This window comes from Diplodia seriata (assembly GCF_021436955.1).
Source record: "Diplodia seriata strain FDS-637 chromosome Unknown scaffold_7, whole genome shotgun sequence".
In the NCBI taxonomy this organism is placed as follows: domain Eukaryota; kingdom Fungi; phylum Ascomycota; class Dothideomycetes; order Botryosphaeriales; family Botryosphaeriaceae; genus Diplodia; species Diplodia seriata.
Window position 1 is genome coordinate 995,443 of NW_027117314.1, and position 20,324 is coordinate 1,015,766.

A 20,324-nucleotide genomic window follows, 5' to 3' on the forward strand; every position below is an offset into this window, starting at 1 on the left:
CGTGGAGAATGGCTCTGCTCGCTTGCTAGAGCACAGGGGTCAGCATTTCAGAATATATTTACTTTAGTTACTAGAGCACACTAGATGAAGATACGATGATTCAGCGGAAACTTGGACGTCGGCTGCTGATGCCCGTGACTCGCCGACGCCGTGCAGTGCAGACCGTATAATTGCGTGCATCACCAGCCTTGCAACAGAAGAAAGCGCCCAGGGCTGATTGAACTGTTGCTTTGCTGGCCTCAACATGGTCGGGAGCGGGTGATAAGATTGCCGGGTAATCTCCGGAAGGTGAGCTACGCGCAGCTCGGAGGAAGCCTGGCTTGGAGCTTCGTTTGGCAACTACATCAACATCACGCCCACCTCCTCACCCGCTCCATCCTCCCCCTCCCATTTCTCCTGTAGCCCAGCTCCAATACCCGCAACCCCGCGCCTTTCTGCAGCTTCACCATGGTACGCCTCCCGCAGTCCTGCCTTCCGCCGCCAGCGCTAATCCGCAACGCGGCAACAGACGTCAATAGGTACCGGCTACGATCTCTCCAACTCCGTCTTCTCGCCCGACGGTCGCAATTTCCAGGTACCATCGACCTCACAGCTCTCTCCACCTGCGACGGCTAGCTCACAATTCCAAAGGTCGAATATGCCCAGAAGGCGGTAGAGAATGGCGGCACGGCAATCGGCATTCGCTGCAAGGACGGCGTCATCCTTGCCCTCGAGAAGATCGTCAGCAGCAAGCTTCTTAAGAAGGGTGCCAACAAGCGGATAGCATCCGTCGACCGCAACGTGGGCATCGTGCGTCACCTCACTCCGGCTACCGTACACGGCGCGCAAGCTGACACTACGCTCACAGGTCTCCTCTGGCCTCGTTCCTGACGGCCGCCACTTCGTTTCCCGAGCTCGCGATGAGGCTTCCCAGTGGAGGAAGTTCTACAAGGGCCCCATCAAGACTGCCGCGCTTGCCAGCCGCATGGGCAGCTACGTTCAGGCATACACCCTCTACTCTAGCGTTCGCCCGTTCGGCGTGACGTCCATCATTGCCGGTTGGGATAGCGAGGAGCCCGCGGAGGTTGATGGCCAGGTTGGTAGCGGTCCTTCGGTCGGACCTGGAGGCAAGAAGGAGGGCGTCACTCACGGTGGCCCGTTCCTCTACATGGTCGAGCCCAGTGGCCTGTTCTGGGTATGTGCTACACTCGAGGCGGGAAGCCGTCGAATGCTGCAAGGCTAACAGAAACAGGGCTACTACGGTGCCGCGACTGGCAAGGGCAGGCAATCCGCCAAGGCAGAGCTCGAGAAGCTTAACCTCCAGGACGGCACCATCACCCTGGAGCAGGGTGTCAAGGAGGCTGCGCGTATCATCTACTTTGCGCACGAGGACAGCAAGGACAAGGAATTCGAGCTGGAGATGACTTGGATCAGCTCCGTCAACGGCCCCACCAAGGGCAGGCACGAGGAGGTCCCCAAGGCGCTGCGGGAAGAGGCCGAGAGGCTGGCTAAGAAGGCGCTGGAGGGCGACGACGATGATGAGGAGGAGGCCAGGCCCGAGGGCGAGAGGATGGAGGAGTAATTTGTGTACAACATCACATGGGAGACGTGAAATGCGGATCATGAGGGGCTAGCGAGCTTGAATTATGAAATGGCATGCATAGACTTTCGGGTTCTTCCCGGTTCCTCGGAGTCCATCTTATCATCCACGTTGTGAACAAGCCTCAAAAATGCGGTCCCTTGGCTGAGTAAAGGCGTTGTCAATGACCGGTGAGGCTGGCGTTAGCGAACTTCAGGCCATGTCTGAAGAAAGAACGGCGACACCCCAGCCTGCCAGATTCCTCTTCCTACGTCTTCGTGAGAACACCTTCCCCCGTACCTACGCTGTCATTGAACCGTCATGCCTCCGACTTTAATACTCATCCGCCACGCCGAGGCACTTCACAACGTCGACAAAGGTACGTACGTGCCCCTCTTCCCATCAACCCGGCCCCCATCGCCATCTTATGCCGCCTCAACAAGCCCGTCCATAAGCAGTAATGTTGGCCCCTTCCACGCGCATCGATTGCAATCAACCCGAGAATGAGGAAACGAGGTAGATGGGGGGAAAGAAAGTCAAAAAAGCAAACGTTGCCCTCGTGCTGACCGAACCAGACTACTCGATCCCCGATCCCGTCCTCTCGCAGCTGGGCTTGCAGCAATGCACGGAGCTGCGCGACCACCTGCGACAAGGCAAACAACGCCCGCAGGTGTCGGAGCTGGCTGAGCGCGCGGAGCTGATCGTCGTCAGCCCGATGCGCCGGACGCTGCAGACGGCGCTGCTGGGGCTGGACTGGTTGGTCAACGAGAAGGGCGTGCCGCTGAGGCCGGACGCGGGGTGGCAAGGTACGTTGCATACGCTCTCTCTTTCTCTCTCATCTATCTCGCGTGCTTTTCTACCGCTCTGTCTCCTTTCTTTTTCTCGGTTTCTGCATTTTGAGTTTCGTGCGATGTTGTGTCACGGGAGTCGACATCATGCACGTCAGCTTTCCCTCCTGCTTGCTCGGGCAGGTGCCGTGACCCCAGCTTCTGTTTTCGAGCGAGGGAAATCATCCAAGGTTGTTGGCTAGGTATGAGTGCTGGACACAACAAGTTGAGAGGCTTCCATCCGTGTAGCCTGCGGCCGGCCTCTTTTCCTTTCGCCGTCCCTTTGCTCGCTCTTCGGGCCGTGTGGACCCTCTCTCAATTGTTTGATCCTCCATGTGGCGCAGGAGGCCGGCCTGGTTGCTGCGCGGCCATCGGACCGGCGGACCTTGTGCTATGTCCTGCTGCTGGTTCCTGCTGGAGACCTGTGCTTGGGCTTGGGATCCGGCAGTTCCAGGTCTCGGCACTTTTTAAGATAGCCTACGTGGTGGGAATTTCTTTCTGTCTTAATTTTTTCAATGTCTATTTTGTATTTTGAAAGGGGCCTCCCAACAGCGCGGTACTTTCGCGCGTTTGGAAATACCCCATTACCGTCCTTGTCCGCTTGTTGTTTTCCCCTTACCTGCCTTTCCCCGCTATTGCTTGCTTCCGCCTACGTGACCAAACCTGATCAAAGCTGTTATGTACTCACGCCCCCCATATAGAGAACTCGGACAAGCCCTGTGACACGGGCAGCCCCGTCTCCGTTCTTGAGAAAGAATTCCCCTCGGTCGATTTCAACGGCGTCGATCCCACCTACCCGGAGAAGGTCGAGCCTGTCGGCACCAACCCTTACGCCTTCAGCCGCCGCGCCGTCGTGGCGCGCGGGCAGAGCTGTCTCGCGTGGCTTTACGGTCGCCCTGAGAAGGTCATCATCGTCGTCACGCATTCCGGCTTCCTGCGCTGCGCCATCAGCCAGCGGCGGTACGCCAACGCCGACTACAGGGTGTTCGACTTCGAGGAGGGGCCAGGGAACGGGGAGTATAGGTTGAAGGAGTGGGAGAGTACGGAGAGTGCAGGCGGGGGGATGGGCAAGAGCGAGAGGGGCATTGCGGAGATCGCGGAGCGGGACTTCCCCAAAGCGGAAGGGGAGGCCACCGTCGAGGTGCCCACTTGAGGAGGCGATTCGCTTAGGGAAATCCCCGCGAGGAGGGGAGGGGTTGATTGCTTGCGCGTCACCCGTGCTTTCTCGGTTGTCTGCTGGTCTCGTATCCGGGACTGTGCGTATAGATCTAAGCTCAAAGAAACATAGAAATGGCAAAAGACAAGCACAAATGTCACTCCATTGCCAAGCGAATAGGGCGTGGGACTGAATGGTGGGGCCTTTGTGGCTGAGGATGCTCGGACATGGCCGAGTGCTGTTGCTGGCATAAGCAGAATGCTTGTTTGCCATCCGGCGGGGGCTGGGTGGCTGGCGGAGGTGACCACGGGCGGACAATGGTCTTGGGCAGGGACAAGTAAGCACAAAGGATTGCTGTGGCTCAAGAGTTGGCTTGTCGAGCAAACCCCACTTGTTGTTTGCGGCCCTGTAAAACAGTCGGGCAGGACTTGGCATGGATTGGCGTCAGTGACGTTTGCTTGTCATGAAGTGCTTACCAGTGCTGCAGGCGAAGAGCATCAGCTTATCGGAACAGACCTTGACAGGGCGGTGTGACGGGAGCTGGAACACCATTCCGGCGATGAGACACGCGCAGGAAACAGGCGCGGCCAGGGAGCGAAACAAGACTGAGCCCTGGGTGCTCACCGTTGGGCTGGCGCTGGGATGGGCAGCCCACAGATCTCGGAAGACTGCCGACAGGGAAGCTGATTGGGGCTCCAGCAGCGGAGAGCAGGTCCACCCACGGCGGCTCAGCGATAGGGCTTAGCGACACCATCACACGCAGTTTGTGCGGTTCGCGCGGCGTCGAGGCTGCGTGGTTGCTGTGGCGCCCCTCCAAGCTTTCCACGCTCTTCTGCGAAGCTGCGGCGGCGGCGGGCCGGATGCGGCATCGCGTAGCAGGCCGTTGCGCACTGGAGCAGCGCACTGGCGCGGGCAGAGAGGCTGCTATATTGGGAAGCTATTGAAAAAGTCCCGTTGAGATGATCGCCGTCGGCGTGTGCGCTGCTTGCTCCGGCCTCTCGGGAGATCCGTGCTATCACGGCGCTGCAGCGGGACGCATAGTCGGCGGGCGCGCTTGTCACGACGGCAACGGCGCGGATACGAGCGCTGGCGACCCTGCAGGATGCAGCGATGAGGCTGCAATGGCGACTAGGCGCGATGCTCTATTTTTGTAGGCGGGCTTGGAGGCGCAGCTCAGCGGCGCTCCACACGATCCCTGCAAAGATCGCGCGCTCGGCGGCGTGTGCGCGCTCGCCAGGGGCGGTCGCTGGACAGGTGGTGACGGGTGACGAAATGGGAGGGGAAAAGGAGCGCGACTGGCGCGCCCAGAAGATGCACAGACGGGCGCGCCCGCTGTCGCCAGCTTGCCAGCTTTTGAGCAATCCCTGAAACAGCCCGCCTGGCGTTAGGGGGCGGGCGCTGGTTTGTTGCTGCGTCAGCTTGGCGTCCCGAGCTGTACTTAACCCACAGCTCACCGCATCCACCCGCCATATCGACCCCTCCCTCTCCGCCCACATTCTCCGTCTCCCTCCTCCATACCCGCAGCTCCTCGCCACGACTGCACTCCGGCCTCACGATCATTACCCGCCATTGACTGCCTCCGCCCTCGTTTCTAGCTTTCTTCCGTTCTACTCGGCACCATGTGGTACGCCCAGCCCCGCCCGCCCGCCCGCCCGCACCTGGCATCCGCTGACACGCAACTACAGTGGCATCTTCGGCTACGTGAACTACCTGGTCGAGAAGGACCGCAAGTTCATCCTCAACACTCTCGTCAATGGCAAGTTTCCCCGCCATTCGCCGCCGGCCTGCCCCCGCTTCTAACCGCCCTGCAGGCCTTTCGCGTCTTGAGTACCGCGGCTACGACTCGGCAGGTCTCGCCGTCGACGGCGACAAGAGGGACGAGGTCTTCGCCTTCAAGGAGGTCGGCAAGGTCGCCAAGCTGAAGGAGCTCATCGAGGAGCAGAAGCCCGACCTCACCAAGGTCTTCGACTCGCACGCCGGCATTGCACACACCAGATGGGCTACCCACGGTATCCCCTCGCGCGTCAACTGCCACCCGCACAGGTAAGTAGCTCCGCAGAACGGCCGTTGTCAAAGAAGGTTAGATAATGACTAGTACGCCGCCCGCCAGGTCTGACCCCACCTGGGAGTTCTCCGTTGTCCACAATGGTATAATCACCAACTACAAGGAGCTGAAGGCGTTGCTGGAGACCAAGGGCTTCAAGTTCGAGACGGAGACCGACACCGAGGCCATCGCCAAGCTGGCCAAGTACATCTACGACAGCCACCCGGACATTGACTTCCCCGTCCTGGCCAAGGCCATCATCAAGGAGCTGCAGGGCGCCTTCGGTCTGCTCCTGAAGTCGGTCCACTACCCCCATGAGGTCATCGCTGCCCGCAAGGGTTCGCCCCTTGTCATCGGTGTGAAGACGCAGAAGAAGATGAAGGTCGACTTCGTCGACGTCGAGTTCTCTGACGCCGATGCTCTGCCCGCCGAGCTGGCTTCGCAGAACGTTGCGCTCAAGAAGGCCAACACCGGCGGCCTTCTCGCTCCTCCCGACAAGTCTCTCCTCCACCGCTCCCAGTCGCGCGCCTTCCTCTCGGACGACGGCGTCCCGATCCCCACCGAGTTCTTCCTGTCCTCCGATCCCTCCGCTATCGTCGAGCACACCAAGAAGGTCCTGTACCTGGAGGATGACGACATTGCCCACATTCACGAGGGCTCGCTCAACATTCACCGTGTCAACAAGGAGGATGGCGCCTCCAACGTCCGTGCCATTCAGACTCTGGAGATTGAGCTCCAGGAGATCATGAAGGGTCAGTTCGACCACTTCATGCAGAAGGAGATCTTCGAGCAGCCCGAGTCGGTCGTCAACGCCATGCGTGGTCGTCTCGACATCGACAACAAGAAGGTTACTCTTGGTGGTCTGCGCCAGTACATCACCACCATCAGGCGCTGCAGGAGAATCATCTTCATTGCTTGCGGTACTTCGTATCACTCTTGCATGGCTGTCCGTGGTATTTTCGAGGAGCTGACCGAGATCCCTATCTCGGTCGAGCTGGCGTCCGACTTCCTTGACCGTCAGGCCCCCGTCTTCCGCGACGACACTTGCATCTTCGTTTCGCAGTCCGGTGAGACTGCCGACTCTCTCATGGCTCTCCGCTACTGCCTGGAGCGCGGTGCCCTGACCGTTGGTATCGTCAACGTTGTCGGTTCGTCCATCTCTCTGCTCACCCACTGCGGTGTCCACATCAACGCCGGCCCCGAAATCGGTGTTGCGTCCACCAAGGCCTACACTTCCCAGTTCGTCTGCATGGTCATGTTTGCCCTTTCTCTCAGCGAGGACCGTTACTCTAAGCAGCAGAGGAGGCACGAGATCATGGAGGCTCTGGGCAAGGTCTCCGAGCAGTTCAAGGAGATCCTCAAGCTCGACCAGAACATCAAGGAGCTTTGCCAGAAGTTCAAGAACCAGAAGAGTCTGCTTCTCCTTGGTCGTGGCGCCCAGCACGCCACTGCTCTGGAGGGTGCCCTCAAGATCAAGGAGATTTCTTACCTTCACTGCGAGGCTGTCATGTCCGGTGAGCTGAAGCACGGTGTGCTTGCTCTTGTCGACGAGAACCTCCCGATTGTCATGATCCTTACCCGTGACGACATCTTCCCCAAGTCGCTCAATGCCTACCAGCAGGTTATCGCCCGTAGCGGTCGCCCCATCATCATCTGCAACCAGGATGACGAGGAGTTCCCCGCGGACAAGACCGAGAAGATCGAGGTTCCCCGGACCGTTGACGTCCTCCAGGGTCTGCTGAACGTCATCCCTCTGCAGCTGATGGCCTACTGGCTGGCCGTCGGCGAGGGTCTCAACGTTGACTTCCCCAGGAACCTGGCGAAGTCGGTTACTGTCGAGTAAAGTGGTGGTCATGTAAAAGCCCGCTAGAGGGCAAAGGCGTACGGTAGAAAGGATTGTAGTGTAAGGAATGCTCAGCTGGATATGGGCGGATGGATATCATGGAACGCTGGATGCTGATTGAACGGCCTGATTTACGCGATTTTCTCTGCGAGGCATGCCAGACGGGGCGAAGAAAATAAAATAAAAAAGAATATCAAATGCCCGTTCGGTAGTTTCCTTTTGAGAAAGCAGGTTGCTGTAGTACTATGATCAACGATTTTGTTCGCGACTACCTGCTGCTTTAAGTTGTCGTATCATGTGCGACGCGTTTGCGAAGACGCGTGAGAATGAAACCGCCCCTGACTCGATGGACCCCTGATGGTATGCCGCATAAACAACGCGATAATGGAGCCGCTTGCTCCGCAAACGTCACTTTGAGTTTCAAGTTTTATTAAACGGTCGGCTGGGACTCCAGCAAGCCCACGTAGTACCAGCTGTCGTTTCTGATCAGATACGAATCCGCGTCATTTTTGGTGGCTCGTGCGGAGCTGGGTGTGACGATCTGCCCTCAGCGGAGCTTCGAATTGGTGGGGCAGCGAGACTCAAGCTGCAAGGCACCGTGGGCGGCCGCGGACCCTTTCCCCTCATTGACATCGCAACAAGCTCCAACAAGCACGCAACGACACTATCTCCCTTCGCGACGACTTCATCCGAATCGACACCCTAAGCACCATCTCCACACTTTAATCATCGTCATCATGGCACCGCTCAAGGGACCGGGTGAGGCCCGCAAGTACGACGGTAAGGCACCAGCGATATCATCAAGGGGTGGTGTGTACCACGCACCGCAGGCGTACTGACGGGCGGTTCAATTGTCAGGCTCGGGCCTCCGTGTCGGAATCGTCCACGCTCGCTGGAACAGCAAGATCATCGACTCGCTGCTGGACGGCGTCAAGAAGTCGCTCGCCGCTGGCGGCGTCAAGGATGAGAACATCGTCATTCAGACCGTGCCAGGCAGCTATGAACTGCCTTTCGCCGTGCAGCGGTAAAGTCCCGACCCCGCCTACCTCTCACCCTATCTACATACAAGTCTCGCCGTGGCGTGCGCCATGCCTTCGTGGTGGGGATGAGGGCTGACGATGAATGGTGATCACACAGGATGTACGCTTCCTCGCAGATCCAGTCTTCCTCCTCCGGTGGCGCCGGCGGCCTCGTCCAGTCCGCCACGGACCTGCTCTCATCGTCGTCGGCGACCGACCTGACGAACCTGGGCACGGCTGTGTCGTCGGCGAACAAGGGTGCGTCCACAGCGCCGTTTGACGCGATAATCGCCATCGGCGTGCTCATCAAGGGCGAGACGATGCACTTTGAGTACATCGCGGACGCCGTCAGCCATGGCTTGATGCGCACGCAGCTGGACGCCAATGTGCCGGTCGTGTTCGGCCTGCTGACCGTCCTGACCGAGGAGCAGGGCCTGCACCGCGCGGGCATCGCGGGTGAGAAGGGCGATCAGGGACACAACCACGGCTTGGACTGGGGCAGTGCGGCCGTAGAGCTGGGTGTCAAGAGGAGAGGATGGGCCGAGGGAAAGTTTGATGATTAGATTACGGCATGGAACGGCATTGACGACGAGCGACCGGCAGACGGTAGTCCATACCACGAGCAAGCACACGTTTGGGCGGCTGGAGCAACAGCGCGGATGCAAACGCATGAATGAAGTTTGTACAGCCATCAACGGACTTGAAGTCTCGTCCTGCCCTGTTGATCTGCAGTGTGTACGCCGTCACGGTATCAATGCCCCCTCAAGCGAATATAGGCGGTTATAGCGCCTTCCTACAATGCATTCTGCCAGCATGACTGGGCCACGGTGTCTTGCTCTGCATTGTGCTCGGGGTTCTTGTCCTCCCTGCCGAGCCAGACTATTGTTTCCAAGCTTCTTGTGACCCGTCGGCAGCGTGCTTGCTTAAATTGACAATGGAGATGTTATGCCGGCATTGTAACGGTTGCTCGGTCGATGGGCGTTGGCCTGGCGTCAGCGGTCTTGCTTGCCCTTGACGGAAGGCTTGTAGCTAGTATCGGCTGGCTGAGGGTCGGCTCACGTGAGCAGCGACGCCCCGAGGACGCGTCTTTTGCTCTCAGATATCCCCAGGCGTCTCGGAGCGTCTAGCCGAGCAGCAGCACGAGAGTTGGCATCGCGACACGCGCGTTGTGCGGAATTATGCGGTCGTGGTAGGCGCGCGGGCAAAAAGCGCTGGCATCGGCGCTATGATGCCATAGAGCGGGCAGGGGCGCGCGAAGGCGCCGCGGGCGAGGAAGAGCTTGCGGCGAGGAGACCGGCGTGAGCGCAGCGGGCCCGCAGGAGCCCGCAGGCATTTCCGGAGCAGGGCGAGGCGTGGTCGAGGCTGCGGGAGTGCTTTGGGCGAGGTGCTTGTGGCTCTCAGCGATCGGTAGATGGAGCGCTGGTTCTAGTTTTAGCGGCCTGGGGCAGAACCTCATCACCCTTGGAATGCCAACCGACTTGGACGACCTGCCACCTCGACCTCTCTCCTCCACTGCCACCTCCCGCCGCTGCATTCGCCCGAAGTCTGGCGACGCGCGATCCTCCTCCTTCACCTCCCGTCCCCTCGTTTGTGCCCGCTGCGCCTGCAGGTCTCGGTCGGCCGCTCGTGTACATTTCACGCGCACCTGCCGCGTCTCAAAGACTTCGCGCCCGGCCCGTACCAAGCTGCACGAGGGCAGCCGTCTCCTTCCACCCGCGCACGCACTAACTCCCGCCTGACAAGCTCCGCGATGATCGCACAGCGGGCGGGTCAGAGATAGAATGTCGCGCGCGTCAGCGGGCTTTGCCGACTTCTTCCCCAATGCGCCTTCGGTCCTGAAGTCAAAACGAAAGGAACCCTCCTCCGACCACCACCTCACGCGTGCGCCGTTGCGCACGGAGTCGCCTTCGCGCTCGGGCAAAGGCGCTGAAAACGCCGCAACTGCCGGGCCGCGCAGAAACAACGACGCGAGTGCCGAAGCGCTCGAGCAGCAACACCAGCCAGAAGAGGATGACGGTGCGCACCGAGCTGACTCTGGCGACCTTTTGACTGGCGTCGGCTCGGCGAGTTCACTTTCCAGCACAGCTTCCTCAGTCTTCAGCAGCTCCCACAGCAGCCGCCAAACCATGTCCTATCCTGGACCCAATACCTCCATCCACGCCCTTACCCCTCTCACAAACACCGAATCGTCGCCACCAGACAAGGCGACCAGTCCCAGACCGTCGAAGAGCGACCACATGTCTCTGACAAACACCGCCACTTACATCGTGCCGCCGCCTGGTGCCTCGCAAAATGTTGCGCCCGCCGAAGCGATCACACCTGCTACGACGCCGCCCCAGACTCGCAGACAAGCCCGTCCAGGCACCGGCGAAGAAAAAGGCTTCACCGTTGTCTACGACCCCGCGCTAGACCCCAAGGTCCCGTCCAACGAGAGACACAAGCGCAAGGCGACATACAGAAACATACCCCGTGACGTACGTTTGGTGCCTCTTTCCCGCATACTATTATACCATAATGTTGGAGTGTTCTCTGGTCGTGTACCTGGCTAATGCAGTTGAGTAGGATATCGCGGCGCCACCAGATCCTCGTCTGGCAATAGCCGGGTACACGACCGGAGCCCACAATGCGGCAAGAGGGGTGAACAAAGCCAGGCTACGGCCTGCGCCGTACACCGTCAAGCCGTATTCTCCCGACAAGAACACCATTGGCCCACAGCCAGCAACGAGAATTCTCGTGACCGGATTGGATCCCTTCACCCCGGAAATGCAGATCAAAACTTTCTTCTCCAGCTTCGGAAGCATTGCGGAGTTCGACAACAAAATCGACCCGGCTACAGGGAGTTTTCTTGGAATTTGCTCCATCCGATATGGTGATAGCAAACCTACGCGGCAGGATAAGTACCCAATGACAGCCGCCGCATCTGCTAAGTTGGCGGAGAAAGAGGGCAACGGAAACCGAATCCAGCTCCGCCAGGTTAAAGTGGAGCTTGATCGGGAGGGTCGTAGAGCAGCGCGCTGCGTTGATGAGGCTGTGAAGAAGAACAGAGTGCGGCAGCAGAAAGAGGAAGCTGCGTCAACCAGAAAAACTGCGGATTCCACGCCTGTGATACCTCTCTCAGAACCGCCACCCGACGCGCCAAAAGGGCCCTCGGGCAAAGGTGCACCGGGTCTCAGACCGCACGTCGCAGCTCGACCGATTCGCCCCGAACACGCGCTCGTCGAAAACGAACCTATCATCGAGAAGATCAAGCGCAAGCCTTATATTTTCATCGCACATTGCTACGTTCCCGTACTCGGCACAACGATTCCGCATTTGAAAAAGCGCCTGAAACTATACCAATGGCAAGAAGTGCGGTTGGACCGCACGGGTTATTACATCATATTCGAGGATTCAAAGCGTGGCGAGGATGAGTGTGAGCGCTGCTTCCAGGAGTGCAACATGCAGGCGCTTTTCACCTACGTCATGAACATGGAATGCGAAAAGTATGGAAACCCCAATTATGTCAGGAGCCCAAGTCCGGAACGGGTCCTTGCGGAAAAGAAGAAGAAAGAAATCGAAGAAGAGGTTCAGAGAGAGGAGGAGCAGGATCTCGAGGAAGAGAAGAAGGAACGAGCAGAGAACCTGGATCCGGTCACAGCTGCTAAGGAAAGGTTATACACGGAGCTGTTGGAGCAGATCATGAGCGATATCAAAACCCGAGTTGCGGCCCCAGCAATCTACGATTACTTGGACCCAGCCAGGCATGTGGCAAGGAGAAAAGAGTTGGGCGTACGGGATCCGACTGTCGTGGAAGCGAAGACCCCAACCGTTCTCTTCAGTGCAGCGGAACCTGTGCTCCCATACAAGTCCAAGTTTGGCAAGGGAAATAAGAATCTCAGGAAATCTCTGGCTGCGAGCCTCTCCCATAACCAGAGGAGAGGTAAGGGCGGTCATCACCACGAAGTCAATGCATTCGCGGACGAGAGACGCAGGAAACCGCCGCCGAAGAAGCTCAATGCATTCAGGAATCTTCATCGGCAGATGCAGAGCTTCGATGATGAGGATTCGGATGATGAACAGAGCACTCTGACAAGGGATACTGAGGAGCAGGAGAGCAGGTCCATCAGTCGCATGTCTTCGGCCGCACCAGAGGAAGAGGACGAGGTCATACAGATCCGGCCTTCCAAACGCAGGAAGCTCGATCCGTTATGGGGCGATGCCGATACTCAGGATGCCCAGGCGCGCCGTCTCTTCCCTCATCTTATCAACAAGGACCCCACCGACATGGCAGACGGTGAGCTCGATCAAGTGGTCCACGCTTTCCCGCATAATTCAGACCTTTACAAGAGGGCCAAGAGCGAGTTGAAGTTCCGCAAGATCCAGCGGGATGCAGCACTAGTTTTCGGTGGGGAGGAAGAAGATGAAGACTCGAGAGCTGGTAGCGTCCAACCACCCACGGAGGCAGCTACACCCATCGAGACCGTGGAAGAGATGCAAGTTGAGACACCTGAACCGGAAGTCCCGATCAAGGCAGAAAAGAAGAAGCCGACCAAACCTAAGAAGAAGTCTAAGAAGCAGGCTCTCCTGGACGAAAAGCTGGAACCATCGCCTCTCAAGTCTGAGGTTGAGGAGACTCCGCCTATCGAACCTGTGCCAATAGAGGAAGTCGTTCCGAAGGTCGCGGATATTCTCCCAGAGAACCTCATCACTGAAGACCCCATTTGGGGATTCTCCATCGACGAACCCCGTTCAACGATAGAGGAGAAGCTGGATTATGTCATGGACATCGATGGCTGGCAGTTCACTGTTAAGGATGCCGAAGACCTTCGCTATCTTTGTGCAGCCCTTGAGAATGTGCGGCCAACGAACCTGGGTGACCCCAACCTCTTCGCGTACAAAGAGAAGCACGTCAAGAAGCTCAACACCGGTCTCGAGGGCGTTGCATACAAAGAAGTCAAAATCGAGGACTACTACAAGCCCAACCCGACAGGCTGTGCCAGAACGGAAGGCGTCAAGAAGATCCTGGAGAAGGAGAAGTCCAAGTACTTGCCACACCGTATCAGAGTCCAGAAGGCTCGTGAGGAACGTGAGGCTTTGGCAAAGCTCAATCCGAACGCACTGGCGGCGCAGGCGGCCAAGCCGGCTGTCACGGCGCCGAAGACTTCCACAACGACATCTCGCTCAAACCGTGCCAACAACCGCCGTCTTGTCAACGAGATAAGTACCCAGAAGCAGGCTCTTGCTGCAGATGGTAGCGACAATATCGCAATCCGCTTCAACCAGCTGAAGAAGCGCAAGAAGCTCGTCAAGTTCGACCGCTCAGCCATCCACAACTGGGGACTCTATGCTCAAGAGGACATATCCGCCAACGACATGATTATCGAATACGTCGGCGAGAAGGTGCGCCAGAAGGTGGCGGACATCCGTGAAATAAAGTACGACAAACAGGGCGTAGGAAGCAGTTACCTTTTCCGTATCGACGAAGACAGCGTTGTAGATGCCACGAAGAAGGGAGGCATCGCACGTTTCATCAACCACAGCTGCACGCCAAACTGCACAGCGAAGATCATCAGAGTCGACGGCACGAAGCGCATTGTCATCTACGCGCTCAGGGACATCAAGACAAGTGAGTAGCGCCTCGGGCATGGTTGAAGACGTGATTGACTAACCAAGCATGGCAGACGAGGAGCTTACGTACGACTACAAGTTCGAGCGCGAGCTCGGCAGCGATGACCGCATCCCGTGTCTCTGCGGGTCGGTGAACTGCAAGGGCTTCCTCAACTAGTTGTGCATAAGATCAATGTTCCTAGCACAATACCCACTGCGTAATTCCGTCCTCTATGGCTTCGTCGTGACTCGGTTGGCTATCTTGGCCGGCTCAGGGACATCTCAACGACCCTGGGGTTGGCCACGTGGTGACCTGGACCATGGGCGTTTGGGCCTGCTCAACCGGCTTGCACTCTGCTTTCTTTCTAGTCGCATTCTGGCGTAGTCTATAGTTTTTTGTGTTCGTCAAAATTCCGAAAATTGGGTGGACATTGCATTGGGTGGGCGCATAATTGGACCGAGGGAAGATCTGGTCATGGACAATGCGGAGACTTGGCTTGTAGCGGCTATTCACCCCGACGAGAACCCTCTTGTTCTCTTCTTCTTCTTCTCTTTCTTTCTCCAGCATGGCCAAGTTGTGGAAGGGATGCCGGTGAGAACGCGAGGGATCAAGTAATCCTCCAGTGGCGTACGCGTGTTGCGAGAGATGCACGCGGGCAGCGGCAGCAGCAGCAGCAGTTGCGTGCACGTGTTTTGATTCTGAAGTTGCCGATCTGTACAAAAGAAGACACCTTATTTGAGGGGCGAAGGAATACGAGCCAGACAAGCTGGCGGGAAGCATTCATTTCTTTGTGCTCAACTGCCCGTGTACCTGAGGCAGCCGGCCGTGGATGCCTCAGGCCAGAGCGCTATCGATAAGCGATTTTCCGAAAAGCCCACCGTGCCTAACGACCCTCAGACGCGCCGCCCACTGCCCCATCGCACACCACCCACCCGCGCCCCGACAAGACCCGACTTCCTCGACGCCGGACACCGTCGCCCAAATCATCACCACCATGCCGGCGCCGACCAACACTCTGCTCATCGAGGGTTCCTTCGAGGAGCTCGCTGACGAGCTCGCACAGTACCTTGTAAGCCTTCGAAATCGAGTCGCGCGCCTCCGCGGCGAAGACGGTCGTTCCTGACACTGGATTTGCGTTTCTATAGAATGCCTTGAAGAAAAACCAGGGCGAAGAGTCTTCGGATCTGCAGGCCGAGGTCGGATCGCTGCTGGAGGAGAACAAGAAGGACGATGTGCTCAAGAAGCTCGTTACCGCGAGCGCTGTTTTGAACTCGGCGCCAGAGAAGGGTAAGCACCGGCTACAGACCCTTTTTTCCAAAGGAATATGAGAGCTGACAGCATTGGCTCGGTTTGGCAGAGTTCCTTGCGGCATACAACCTGCTGATCCACCTCGTGCGGCAATCGCCCAGCGTCAACAATTACCTGCCGCCCTTGTGCAAGAACGTGTCGAACCCCATCACCTCCTCGCCCGCCAACAGCGCTGGCCTGTCCTTGTCGGTTCTCACGACTATTTTCAACGTCCTGCAGCCGGACAACGACAGCCGCTACCATGTATTCCTGGCCATTCTGCGCGTCGTGAAGTCTTCCTCTACCTTCGAGAACCTGAAGTCGCAGCTCAAGAACATCGACTCGTGGTTGGCGCAGTGGGAGTCTGACGAGGAGGAGCAGCGCAAGCTGTACCTGGCCATCGCCGAGGCCGCGCAAGAAGGCGGCGAGGACGAGACTGCCTACCAGTACCTCATCAAAGCTCTCCGCACCATCCCCGCCGAAGAGGCCGCCAACCAAGAGGCACGCGACCTGAGCGTGCGCGCCCTCAAGACGGCTCTGATGCACCCCGCCCACTTCGACTTCCAGGACCTCACCGCGCTCGACAGCATCCAGGCCCTGCGCAAGTCGGATCCCGTCCACTTCGAGCTGCTGGAGATCTTCACCTCGGAGCTTCTCGAGGAGTTCAACGACTTCCAGGAGGAGCACGACGAGTTCATCGAGAAGGAGGAGGGCCTGGAAGGCGCGCAGCTGACGCGCAAGATGCGCCTGCTCACGCTGGCGTCGCTGGCCGCGCAGGCCACGGGCCAGACACGCTCTCTGCCATACGCCCAGATCACCAAGGCGCTGCAGATCCCGTCGGAGGAGGTCGAGCTGTGGGTCATTGACGTGATCCGCGCGGGGCTCGTCGAGGGCAAGCTGTCGCAGCTCAACCAGACGTTCCTCATCCACCGGGCCACGTACCGCGTCTTCGGCGACAACCAGTGGCGCGAGGTGGCGTCGCGCCTGGACATGTGGCGCAACAGCCTGACGGGCGTGCTGGGCGTCATCCGCCAGGAGAAGGAGAACTTCATCGTGCAGAAGGAGCAGGAGATGCGGGACGCGGAGAACAAGGCGAACCAGGGCGGCGCGCAGGGCGGTCAGCAGGGTGGCAGGAGAGGAGGCGGTGGCAGGAAGATCGAGGCCACTCCCGCTGCGGCTGAACCTGAGGAGTAGACCGAGACGGGAGGAGTGTGCATGAAGGGGGCGGGTAATAATGGCACGAAGGTGGCTAGCTTTTGTGTTTTATGTTTTCGTCGTTTGGGAGATTCCCCCCACTACCTGCCCCCTTCATGGTAAAAAGAAAAAGAAACAAGAGGATACGTGATTCATTGCCACCTGAGTCCCCCTCCTCTTGACTTTTCTTGATTTTGTTCTTTTTTTGTTTGCCGGCAAGGGTGATTTATTCGGAACAAAGCGTATTTGCGTGCGGGCAATGATTGGGGGGTAAAAAAAAAAAAGAAGGGGAGATGGATGGACGGTCTAGTGAGCAATTTTCTTTGGGAAAATGCTACACAAAAAGTTCTTCTTTCCGGTGGCGGCTGGCTGGCTCGAAATATAGAGAGAGATGACGATCGGGGGGGAAGGAAAGATGGGCTGAGCTGGGCTGCTACGGCGGCCGCTGCTTTTTTGTCTCGACTTTGCCTCTCTTTGACGTGGTTGATGCTCGGTAGTAGTAGTGAAATGAATTGCTATGACGTTTGGACCTTCTGATACTTTTTCTTGCTTCTTGATGTATGTTTACGGGTTTGAGGTTGGGCGATTTGAGATGTCTGCGGGAGTGGCTGCAGGTGAATAGTCGGGAAATGATGGAGCAAGTCTTTGGGAGATGCGGAGATGATGTTGTTCTTTTGCGGCAATCGCGCGAGGGAACGCATGGGAAGGATGAGTGTTTGAGTGCATGCTTGATGGAAAATGTCCAGGTGCAGACAGGAAGTTGATCATGAAGACTGTGTCTACTAACTAGCACAGCTTCTCGTATTACTATCACCACCTACTAGCTGATTTGGGAGGTCCACGTCGGTGACAAAAGAAATTGCCTCCCCGCATCTGCCTCATAAAAAAATTTCTCTCACCGAGTGGGTGAGTATATACAGTTAAATGTACATTTACGTTCGGATCTTGTATTCAACTGCCTATACCAACTTGATAATGCAGTATTTGTGTAGGGTAAACGCGGGGAATACCGTCGGCTGGGGATAGGCAGCTTCACCCACCAAATAGGGGAGGCCGTGTTCGGGGATGAGGTTGATTTTGTGCTCATCTGAATGCTTCCGAATTGGGACCGTAGCGGGCTTTGGCAGTGTAAATTGTGAATGGCGGTGTCGGGCGTGGCCCACTGCGGCGGCGCCATCGAAGGCGATTTGGGGAGCAGCGAGGCCAGCGATTGGATGCGGGTTGGAGATGTTTTCGATAGACTGCAAAATGGGGCAGTTTTTGGGGTGTGGAGTGCCGGTCAAGGGGGGCCGCAGGGATCCGGGTGACGCGCCGCCAACGTGGCGCTGCCGGGCGACCTTTTGGGTCACGCACATGGCCGCCTTCGCGCCCAACATGGCTCCCCGCCACGGCGCGCAGTCGTCTCTGGCCGAGTGCTGCCGCGCTGGGCCAGGCAGCTGGCAGGCGCGGGGCTAGGCGACGGCTGCGGCACAGAGGAAGCAACGGCAGCAGCACACGTGTTTGAGCGCCCAACTATTGGCCGAGGGCGCCCGGCCTGATACATGGCGCGCCGCCCCTCCATCCCGCTCCGCCGCCCATTCCTGGCCGGCGCATGACGCATACCATCACGCTTGATGCCCACGCTGCTGTTATAAGCGCCCAATTTCCCCAGCGCCTCGTCCGCTCTCCTGAACCACACCTCTCAGTCTCAGTCTCAGGCTCAGTCTCAGTCTCGCTCGCGACTCCGCCCCCGCCGCGCCGCTGCTCCCCGCCGAGAATCAAGGACGTTCGAGGCCGCAAGAGCAGGACACGTGCGGACGAACCATTCACAGCGCGTTGGTTGATTCTGAGCAAAGACGAACAATCGCAGACAAAGACCCGGTCCGAGGCTTCCTCAGCACTTGGCCTTTCTTTCCCGCTTCTTCGCTTTCTTGCTTTCCCGACTAACTCTGTTCCTGCCCGAAAAGGCCACCGCCCTTGTGTAGAGATATCTCCAACCCAACTACGAAAAAACAGCATTACGTGTGTTTCGCCCCCGCAGCAACTTCTCTCCACCAGCGGCCACCTTTCTCTATGGCCGCCGTCATCACCCACTACTGCCGTGCTTGTTGCTACAACACCCCCGTTCTCTACTCCGCCTCCGTCTTCTCTCAGAACCACACCTGCAACCACGTAAGCCTGATGTAGCTGGCCAGACTACCTTTACTGACTGTGCCCCGCCACCAAAAACAGTGCGGAATAGTGTCCACTGGTCTCGGTGCCCAACCCGGAAGCCCGTCAGCCAGAGACGCCGAAATGCAGCAAGACGAGCTCGCCGCGCTCTTCCAGCAGAGCCTCAACTTCCAGACGACGCCTGCCGTCGAGCATGAACCAGAGCAAGAGCAGAGCCAGAACATAGAAATAGAAACCCCCCAGCAGCAGCAGCAGCAGGAACACCGCCCCGCCCCAATCATCTACGCCAGCACGCACTATACGCCCAACAACCTGATCTCGCGCCCTGCCTCGGCACCAAACCTCAACTCCACCACTGAACCTACCTCCCCCTCCGTCCTCATCCCCCTCAACCCCTCCTCCCGCACAAACCCCCACCTCGTCGCCGTCCTCGCCCGCAACGACATCGACATCGCCGACCTCTCCCCCGGCCAACTCGAGCTCTTCACCGGCGCCGACGCCGACCAGCAACTGCGCCTGCTCGAGCTCTGGCGCATCACGCTGCGCGGCGCCGTCGAGGACGGCGTGTGGACGTCGGCGACGAGCCTGGAGATGGAGGAGCGGCTGGCGCGGGAGCGGTGGGAGAGGTTGCAGCACCAACCGTCGTCGTCCTCCCAAGCCGCCGCCCAGCAGCGGCCCATCAGGCTCGACACGGGCGGCGCCATGGAGATGGAGATGATGACGGACGACGAAGGCAGCACCGCCAGCCCGACGAGCACCCTGGCCAGCCCGCGCATGATGGGCATCGGCCAGCTGGCCGGCGCCGAGCCGTACATGCTGTCGGGCTACGAGCAGCTGGCCAAGCGCGACTATGAGGCCGCCCAGCCGCAGCAGCAGCAGACGCCGCGCAGGCAGGGCATGGTGCATGGGTACAGCGGCGCGACGGATCCCGTGTACAAGGCTGCGGTGGAGAACCAGTACGGCGCGTTTCAGGCCATGAGGGAGTATGGTGGTGGAGAGGGCGCAGGGGGTTGGTATGGCGACGATGAGATGGTCATGTAAGGCGGAGGAGGAGAAGTACAGTGTTTGTGGTTTTGTTCACCTCCCTCCCCGGTTTGAGGGGGTTGAGGTATTTTTTGGTTGTTTTGTTGGCGGGCTTTGAGTGGTTATACCCCACGTTCGCTGGTACATAGATAGCTCTGTTGCATGTCTGCATTTCTTGATCGAGTGGGAAGGGGATTTTTCGGGCTCTCGGTATGATTGGAAGGGGGGCATAATTCATGGCTGGAGTTTTGGGTTTGCCGGGAGAACGCACGCTGACTTTGTATTTATCGACTTTCCTCTCAACTCGTACGGGATTGGTGGGAGGCGAGCATTCCAATGGGCGGAGCGCAGGTCGGCTCGGTATTTTCGTCAAAGGGATCTTTGATATCGTGAAATTTCTTGACTTGTGTGGCATGCTTTTCTACAACCATGCACCAGGCCTTGTCGTCTAACCCCTCCACTTCTCCCACCCATGCCGGTAGCGAAGTCTACTTCAAAAATAAAAGCATGATCATCATCATCATCTCGCTTTCGTTTTAAGTGTTTTCTCACATGGGCGCCTCGCGCTTTAAAAGATTTCCCCCAGGGTGTTTTCTCATTAAAGCCTGGGTTATACGACGGTGATGCGCCCTTTC

General features: G+C 58.2%; 7 protein-coding genes across 7 annotated transcripts; all 7 read left to right on the forward strand.

Moving 5' to 3' along the window:
* Positions 1-447: 447 nt before the first annotated feature.
* PRE10 (putative proteasome subunit alpha type-7) lies at positions 448-1,561 on the forward strand (the record flags this gene model as incomplete). The annotated part of the gene is made up of 5 exons (XM_066778496.1): positions 448-450; positions 509-574; positions 631-789; positions 848-1,174; positions 1,232-1,561. The coding sequence occupies 5 exons, from the start codon at positions 448-450 to the stop codon at positions 1,559-1,561; spliced, it is 885 nt and encodes a 294-aa protein (XP_066630933.1).
* Positions 1,562-1,879: 318 nt separating this feature from the next.
* Positions 1,880-3,538, forward strand: SLS55_007073 (uncharacterized protein; the record flags this gene model as incomplete). Its single annotated transcript, XM_066778497.1, has 3 exons — positions 1,880-1,937; positions 2,134-2,364; positions 3,087-3,538. 3 exons carry the CDS (start codon positions 1,880-1,882, stop codon positions 3,536-3,538), a joined length of 741 nt encoding a protein of 246 aa, XP_066630934.1.
* Positions 3,539-5,160: 1,622 nt separating this feature from the next.
* On the forward strand, positions 5,161-7,428 carry GFA1 (glutamine--fructose-6-phosphate transaminase (isomerizing); the record flags this gene model as incomplete). Its single annotated transcript, XM_066778498.1, has 4 exons — positions 5,161-5,165; positions 5,227-5,290; positions 5,370-5,584; positions 5,652-7,428. 4 exons carry the CDS (start codon positions 5,161-5,163, stop codon positions 7,426-7,428), a joined length of 2,061 nt encoding a protein of 686 aa, XP_066630935.1.
* A 737-nt stretch (positions 7,429-8,165) lies between these two features.
* Positions 8,166-9,010, forward strand: RIB4 (lumazine synthase; the record flags this gene model as incomplete). Its single annotated transcript, XM_066778499.1, has 3 exons — positions 8,166-8,208; positions 8,287-8,452; positions 8,566-9,010. The coding sequence occupies 3 exons, from the start codon at positions 8,166-8,168 to the stop codon at positions 9,008-9,010; spliced, it is 654 nt and encodes a 217-aa protein (XP_066630936.1).
* Positions 9,011-10,573: 1,563 nt separating this feature from the next.
* On the forward strand, positions 10,574-14,211 carry SET1 (histone methyltransferase set1; the record flags this gene model as incomplete). The annotated part of the gene is made up of 3 exons (XM_066778500.1): positions 10,574-10,921; positions 11,010-14,052; positions 14,108-14,211. The coding sequence occupies 3 exons, from the start codon at positions 10,574-10,576 to the stop codon at positions 14,209-14,211; spliced, it is 3,495 nt and encodes a 1,164-aa protein (XP_066630937.1).
* Positions 14,212-15,028: 817 nt separating this feature from the next.
* SLS55_007077 (uncharacterized protein) lies at positions 15,029-16,515 on the forward strand (the record flags this gene model as incomplete). The annotated part of the gene is made up of 3 exons (XM_066778501.1): positions 15,029-15,103; positions 15,180-15,321; positions 15,392-16,515. 3 exons carry the CDS (start codon positions 15,029-15,031, stop codon positions 16,513-16,515), a joined length of 1,341 nt encoding a protein of 446 aa, XP_066630938.1.
* A 2,274-nt stretch (positions 16,516-18,789) lies between these two features.
* Positions 18,790-19,707, forward strand: SLS55_007078 (uncharacterized protein; the record flags this gene model as incomplete). The annotated part of the gene is made up of 1 exon (XM_066778502.1): positions 18,790-19,707. The coding sequence occupies one exon, from the start codon at positions 18,790-18,792 to the stop codon at positions 19,705-19,707; it is 918 nt and encodes a 305-aa protein (XP_066630939.1).
* Positions 19,708-20,324: the final 617 nt, after the last annotated feature.